The 8,205-nt window shown below is 40.1% G+C and overlaps 1 protein-coding gene and 1 non-coding gene across 2 annotated transcripts; one reads left to right on the plus strand and one right to left on the minus strand.

Annotated features, from left to right (window-relative positions):
• Positions 1-4,502: 4,502 nt before the first annotated feature.
• LOC125592623 lies at positions 4,503-6,581 on the minus strand. The gene is made up of 4 exons (XM_048767942.1): positions 6,483-6,581; positions 5,378-6,230; positions 4,885-5,263; positions 4,503-4,734 (listed from the first exon to the last, which is right to left on the minus strand). Exons 1-4 carry the CDS (start codon positions 6,579-6,581, stop codon positions 4,503-4,505), a joined length of 1,563 nt encoding a protein of 520 aa, XP_048623899.1.
• On the plus strand, positions 6,022-6,128 carry LOC125593595. Its single transcript, XR_007329497.1, has one exon. It is a non-coding gene; the product is annotated as a small nucleolar RNA R71 (small nucleolar RNA).
• Positions 6,582-8,205: the final 1,624 nt, after the last annotated feature.

Here is an 8,205-nt window from a genome sequence, read left to right on the forward strand (position 1 = left end):
TTGTGTGGTTTTTCTTTTGTGTGTTTAATAAATGGGTTTAAAATTTTTAGGTGATTCTCCTCTTAATCAAAGAGAAAGATGGCCATCCAGCAAAGCTACAAGTGATAGAATCATTCAACTCCATCAAGCAACTCCAAGCTAAGTATCTCTACAACCATTGTAAATATATAGTCTTCTTGTTTGTTTCTTCTAGACCTCTTCTTTCACCTTGCTCTCACACAAGAGACTGTGTGAAGTAAGTGTGGGGGGGAGAGTCTACTTATCTCACATGTTTTCTGTTTTGTTTACTTGTCATAAGCATTGCATATCCATTTGCATAGAAAATCCATAAAAAAAAAAATACATTTGCATCTTTAGGTTTGAGTCTAGATCATATAGAATGCATAGGTAAAATCCCTATGCAGGACTCATGCAATGAACTCATTGTTGATACCCTTTTGAATCATAATAAGTAGCTTGAGCTTCTTCTGAATTTCTTGTAGACTTCGAGCCTTGAAAACTCCTCTTAAGACTCATTGAATCTTACTCTTTGAAACCAACTCCGATCTTAATTGACTAAATCCAAACTTAATGCTTCTTGCTTATGGTCTCTTGAGTACTAAATCATGGCTTTACACACACTTGAGCTTGTATAAACCATTTTACCAATCTTTTTGACAACTCAAGTGGTAGTCCATACCCTAAACCCTTCCCTTCTTTCAAACCATCATTAATTGTTGAGTGAGTTTTTTTTTTTTTTTTTTTTTTTTTTTTTGGTATCAGAGCATGACTCAAATGTAACACAATGAAAGCAAACATGATCAAATGCTTGGTACCTTTTTTTTTTTTTTTTTTTTTTTTTTTTTTTTTTTGTTGGTAGGTGTTCAATGCATGACTCAAATGTAACACAATGAAAGCAAACATGATCAAATGCTTGGTACCTTTTTTTTTTTTTTTTTAACACTAAGATGAAAAATGAAAATACCAATGCAATATTTACAAGGATACCCATGGGACTTCCTCCCAAGTGAGCTTGTTTTAAGTCCCGAGCTTGACTTTGCTTCCTTTTAGATTAGGCCGGGGTAGGATCAGACAGTGGAATTGAAGCTCCCAGGTCTTCCGATTTGGTTCCCAAGTAAAGCTTCGCCCTTTGTCCATTGATGGTGAACTCTCTTCCATCAGAAGTCCACAAAACTATTGCTCCATAAGGTTTAACCTCTTTAATCTTGAAAGGACCAGACCACCTTGACTTGAGCTTGCCTGGAAACAGCTTCAGTCTGGAGTTGTATAGAAGAACTTGATCTCCTTCTTTAAAGTCTCTTTTCAGGATATGTTTGTCATGGAGAGCCTTTGTTTTCTCTTTGTAGATCTTTGAACTTTCAAAAGCTTCAAGTCTTATCTCATCAAGTTCATTCAGCTGGATCAATCTCTTCTCCTTGGCGCTCTTGATGTCAAAGTTCAGCAACTTGACTGCCCATAGTGCCTTGTACTCAAGCTCAACTGGTAGATGGCAAGATTTTCCATAGAGAAGGTTGAAAGGTGTAGTCCCCAAAGGTGTCTTGTAAGCTGTCCTATAAGCCCACAATGCATCATCAAGCTTGATGGACCAATCTTTCCGTGTAACCCCCACAATCTTCTCCAGAATGGACTTGATTTCCCTGTTGGAAATCTCAACTTGACCACTTGTTTGGGGGTGGTAAGGAGTTGCAACCTTGTGCTTCACACCATTCTTCTTAAGGAGGTTTGCAAACAGTCTGTTGATGAAGTGAGACCCTCCATCACTGATCACAACTCTTGGAATCCCAAACCTTGGAAAGATTATGTTCTTGAACATTTTTAGAACCACCTTTGCATCATTGGTTGGACTTGCAATTGCTTCCACCCACTTAGAGACATAATCTACAGCCACCAGTATGTACTTGTTGCTATAAGAGGAAGGAAAAGGCCCCATGAAGTCAATACCCCAGACATCAAACACTTCAACTTCTAGGATGGGGTTTTGAGGCATTTCATTCCTCTTGGTGATGTTTCCTCTTCTTTGACAAGAGTCACACCTTGAGACAAAGTCTTGGGTGTCTTTAAACATGTGAGGCCACCAAAATCCAGCTTGTAGGACTTTTGCAACCGTCTTAAAGGTAGCAAAGTGGCCTCCATAGGATGATCCATGACAATGTGTAAGGATCCCATCAATTTCTTCTTCAGCCACTGCCCTTCTATAGAGTTGATCTCTACAAAGTATGTAGAGGTAAGGCTCATCCCAATAATATCTCTTCACATCCTTATAGAACTTCTTCTTGGTATAACCTTCAAGGTTCAATGGTTCTTTTCCAGTAGCTAAGTAGTTGACTATATCAGCATACCAAGGACCCTTCTCATCAGTTGCCTTCACCTTTTCAAGTTTCTTTCCCGTCTCACAAACAGCTACCACTGCATGAATAGCCATCATTTGCTCTTCTGGAAGTCTGTCATCAATAGGGATTCCACACTCCACCTTCAACCTGGACAGGTGATCAGCTACTCCATTCTCAACTCCGGGCCTGTCCTTGATCTCAAGATCAAACTCTTGTAGCAGCAGAATCCATCTCAACAGTCTTGGTTTTGCATCTTTCTTGGCTAAGAGGTGTCTCAATGCAGCATGATCAGTGTAGACAGTCACCTTTGACCCAACCAAGTAGCTTCTGAACTTCTCAAATGCAAAGACAATGGCCAATAGCTCCTTCTCAGTTGTAGAGTATTTAGCTTGAGCTTCATCAAGTGTTCTACTTGCATAGTAGATCACATGTGACTTTTTGTCTCTCTTCTGGCCTAAGACTGCTCCTACAGCAAAGTCACTTGCATCACACATGATCTCAAAGGGGAGATCCCAATCTGGCGGCTGAACTATGGGTGTACTGATGAGTGCATTCTTCAGGTTTTTGAAAGCTTCCATACACTCCTCATCGAAGTGAAATGCAGCTTCTTTGCATAACAGCCTGGTCAATGGTCTAGCTATCTTAGAGAAATCCATGATGAATCTTCTATAGAAACCGGCATGACCCAGAAAGCTTCTTATATCCTTCACTGTTCTTGGTGGAGCTAGACCAACCATGACATCTATCTTGGCTTTGTCCACTTCAATTCCTTTCTCAGAAACTTTGTGTCCAAGAACAATCCCTTCATTGACCATGAAGTGACACTTCTCCCAATTGAGCACTAGGTTAGTGTCCTCACATCTCTGTAATACCCTGCAAAGATTTGACAAACAAGTAGCAAACGAAGAACCATATACAGAAAAATCATCCATAAACACCTCCATTACATCCTCAATAAAATCAGAGAAAATTGACATCATTGCTCTTTGGAATGTTGCTGGTGCATTGCACAGTCCAAATGGCATCCTTCGATATGCAAAGGTACCATAAGGACAAGTGAATGTCGTTTTCTCTTGGTCATTTGGGTGTATAGGGATTTGGAAAAATCCAGAGTATCCATCAAGGAAACAATAATAAGGATGGTTAGCTAGCCTCTCTAACATCTGATCAATGAATGGTAAAGGGAAATGATCCTTTCTAGAGGCTGCATTCAGTTTTCGATAGTCAATGCACATCCTATGTCCAGTTATTGTTCTTGTTGGTATTAACTCATCATTTTCGTTCTTAACAACTGTTATGCCACCTTTTTAGGAACTACATGCACAGGTGAAACCCAATTGCTATCAGAGATAGGATAGATCACACCAGCATCTAACAACTTGATTATCTCCTTTTTAACAACATCTTTCAAATTAGGATTTAATCTTCTTTGGTGTTCAATTGAAGTTTTAGATTCATCCTCTAGATGTATCCTATGCATGCACAAAGATGGTGAGATTCCTTTAATGTCATCAAGTGAGTATCCTAGTGCTTTTCTATAATTTTTAAGTTCATTTAAAAGCATAGACAATTCATTCTCAGTCAGCTCACTACTCACAATGACAGGATATGTCTCATTAGGTCCAAGGAAAGCGTACCTTACACCATGGGGAAGAGGTTTAAGCTCCACTTTTGGTGCCTTGAGCTCACTCCAATCAGCTTGATGGAGGTTCTCTTGAATGTCTGCTGAGGCAGCATGTTGTGTCATTTGTGGCAACTCCATGAACTCATCTTCTCCATCCTCCTGAAGGTGAACATCTAGCCTTCTTACTAGCTCATCACTCTCTTTGTTTTCAATCATTTGGGTCTCTCTTTCAATGGTCAGGGCCTGTTGGAGAGAGTCCTCAATCGCTAACTCTTCAAGGAAATCATCAGCCAAGGCATCCATCTCATCAATGTAGAATATTTCTCCTTGAGTTGTGGGGTTCTTCATCATCTCCTTGATATCAAAATGGAGAATGTGATCTTTTCCAAGGTGGAGATCAATTGTGCCATCTCTCACATTCACCATTGCTCCAGCAGTCGCCAAGAAAGGTCTCCCAAAGATCAAAGGATCTCTAGGCTCTTCATCCATCTCAAGCACTACAAAGTCAGTAGGCACTTCACAATTTCCTATCTTTACAGGAAGATCTTCTAGGATGCCAATGGGGAGCTTGACAGATCGATCAGCAGCACCAAAGAGATCTTGCACTTTTTATATTGTGTAAACCCAAGCTTCTTGGCAATGGATAGTGGCATGAGGCTGACACTTGCTCCCAAGTCACATAGACATTTCTCAAATGTCAAAGGTCCAATGGCGCATGGCAGGGTGAAACTACCAGGGTCTTGTAGCTTCCTTGGGACAGTCATTCTCTGAATAATGGCACTGCACTCGTGAGTAAGAATCACCATCCCTTCCATCTCTTTCTTCTTTTGTTCTACAGCATCTTTCAAGAACTTGCTGTATTGTGGAACCAGCATAAATGCATCAATTATGGGCATGGTGAGCTGAACTTCACTCATTTGCTTGTCAAACAAGGCTTTGTATTTCTCTAGGAGTTGCTTTTTGAATCTTCCAGGAAAGGGAAGTTTTGGCTCATAGGGAGGAGGAGTGAACAATTTCTCCTTTGTTGATGTAACCTCCTCATTTTTGTTCTCAAATTTCTCCTCTCCAATCTTTCTCTTGCCCTTAGCTTCAACTATCTTCTCCAATATTTCCTCATTAGTTTTCTCATCCACAATCACCACATCATCATCTACATTGATGACCACCTCCCCACCTTGTTTCTCATTATCCTTAATGAGAACTTTAGGAGGCAACTCTCTTCCACTCCTTAGGGTGATTGCCTTCATTGTCTCCTTTGGGTTTTGTTCAGGCTTTCCAGGTAGTGTACCTTGTTGGCGACTTGAGCTGGCTGTCATAGAGACAAACTGGTTCTCCAAGTTTTTGAACTTGTTGTTTAGATCATGGTAATTCCCATCAATCTTGTTGTGTAGATTTTTCAGCTCATACCCTAATTGTTTCTCACTTCTTGCTTGTCCCTCCAATAATTGTTTTAGCATCGCTTCAGTACTACTCTCTTGTGGAGGTTGTGTTGATGATCCAGCTTGTTCTTGTGTAGGTAGATTTGGTTTTGGTGAGAATCCAGGAGGGAAGCTCTGTTTTGGTTGGTAACCACCTTGGTTGTTGTTGTAGAATGGCTTAGGCTGATTGTTGTAGAATTGTTTTGGCTGGTAGTTGTTGAATGGCTTCTGTTGGTTGTTGTAGAAGGGTTTCTGTTGGTAGTTGTTCTGGTTTTGATAGTCATGTTCCTTCTTGTACCATGTACCCTGAGCATTGACATAGTACATATCTTCTTGGCATTCTACTCCATCAGCTTCAGAAACCATATGTAACTCCTCCTTCTTGTTCTTTTCTGATAGTAGCATGTCAATCTTTTCTTGTATTGCTTTCAGTTCTCTTTTTGTGGTCATATCTTCTCCTCCCCCACTTCTGTCTCTTCTGTCATATTCATCATTGTAGACAGAATCACTTTGTGCCATGTTCTCCAAGAGTTCTAATGCATCTTCGACAGTCCTCCCCAAGTAGTTTCCATTGCTTGCAGTGTCAAGCTGGCTTTTGAATTTAGGCAAGACTCCTCTGTAGAATGTGCTTAGCAAGCTCTCATTGTTGAAGCCATGGTGGGGGCATTGAGACAAGTAGGTTCTGAATCTCTCCCATGCCTCTGAAAATCCTTCAAGTCCTTTTTGTTGAAAACCAGATATCTGATTTCTAAGGTTTGCAGTCCTTGTAGCAGAGAAGAACTTGTTGAGGAAGGCCTTCTTGCATTCATCCCAAGTTGTGATAGTATCAGTTGAGATGTTTTTCTCCCAAGTGTGAGCCTTGTCTCCCAAAGAGAAGGGAAACAATCTGAGCTTGAAAGCATCCTCTGAAACTCCATTTGTTTTTGACAAGCCACAGTATTTATCAAATCTGTCAAGGTGATCTAGTGGGTCTTCCAAGGCAAGTCCATGGTACTTGTTGTTTTCAATCATGTTGATGAGGCTGGACTTGATCTCGAAATTGTTGTTGGCAACTGGGGGGTCCCCTAATGCCCAACCTATTCCCATTTATGTTAGGTTGATCATATGTACCGATGGCCCTAGGTTGGCGTTGTGGTTGTCTAGGTCGAAGGTTGGCAGCTCCTTGACCATTGCCCTCTTGAGCAGCTCCAGGAGGAACTTCTTGGACATTTTGTCTATGATCATCAACTTCATAGACACCTTCCGGTTGATTCGGGTTTCTCTCCATCTCAAGCCCCAATCTATGTAAGTGGGCTTGCTTTTCTCTTTCTCTTCTCTGTCTTCCCAACTCTCTTTCTAAGGCTTTGATGTTTTCCACTCTTGGTTCAAGATTTGTTGATCCTTTGCTTCTCAAGTTCATGCACCTGTCATCCAAATATATATGAAGATAGATAATTAGTAACTTAAAAACAAAGTAAAACTCAGTCTCAAGCAAAGACTCAAACGCAATGTCACAATCAGACTAGGATTGGCAACGGCGCCAAATTGATAATAGGTTTTTCTGCCTATTGCAAATGTTGTAGTGTAGGGGGGGTGAATGTCGAACCAGTCCTAGTGATGTGAATCAGTGAGAATACAAGTCATTTCTTAAGCTAAGCAGATTCAATAGTTGTGAGTGTGTGACAAGTAACAATAGCAAACAGAGCAATACAACAAGGTTTTAATCAATTTAGACAAGTGAATCCATGGGCTAAGGGAATTGACTTCAAGTAACTAAGATCCAATCTAGGTGACAAGCTTTCAATCAAAGTAATCTCTTAAGTCTAAACACAATTTTAGACAAGTCCTATGTCTAGGTAAATGTCCATTTGCTTAGAAATCATTAAACATCAAATGTCTTTGGCTTAATTCAATCAAGCAATCTTTAAGTTCAAGTTTAATAACTATCTAGCAATTTTAACATCAAGTGTCCTTGGCTAATCTCACTAGAGCTTAGTTGAGTTGATTCAAGCACTTCATCTAATCATGTCTGATGAGAAGTGTTTAGAAATCAGGTTTAGAGTGATCAAGACTAAACACGCATTAAAAATACTCAACAAGCAAGTTCATACAAGGATCTAATACAATAACACCATAGATCTTCACTAAGTTACTCTAATCTCCCTAACCCATGAATTCTTAAGGAAACTACTCACTAATCTTCATGAAAACACTTAATCTCATAATAGATTGAAGCATATTCAAGTAGATACAACAGAGAATAAAGATAAACAAGGATTAAATAAGCAAAACGAAATTAAAACTCAAGAACAGATGATGAACAATTGAAGAACAGCTCAAGAACACTAAGAACAATGATATTTCAAAGAGAGAGAGTTTTGACAAGTTAAATTATTACAAAGTTGGATAATCATTGTTTCTTGCCCACTCTTATGATAAAAATAAAGCAGATATTATACATAAAAGTAATAAAAATCGTGCAAAGGTAAGGTGGGTGGAAGAAAGTGGGAAGTTGGTTAATCCCATCAACTTTCCAGTGGTCCCCGGCAAGGGTTGATACACCTGTAGTAAATCGATTATAACTTATCCAATACAGCTCCAAATGACTTGAAACCACTTCCATTGGAAAGCTAACTCAATTTCCAGTGTCTCCACCAAATTTTGAGCTTCAGAAAAGATCTTTTTTCCTTTCCCTACCCATAAACCGGAGCGACACACTAGAGCGACACCTTGACGTCGCTCCAACTCAGAGCGAGGTTTCCAGAGCGATACTCCAAGGTCGCTCGCGGTTTAGTAGAAGCACGACGCAGGGAAACTACTCGGGAGCGACCTCTCCCAGCGACACCCTCACGTC

Source organism: Brassica napus, chromosome C9 (assembly GCF_020379485.1).
Source record: "Brassica napus cultivar Da-Ae chromosome C9, Da-Ae, whole genome shotgun sequence".
NCBI lineage: Eukaryota > Viridiplantae > Streptophyta > Magnoliopsida > Brassicales > Brassicaceae > Brassica > Brassica napus.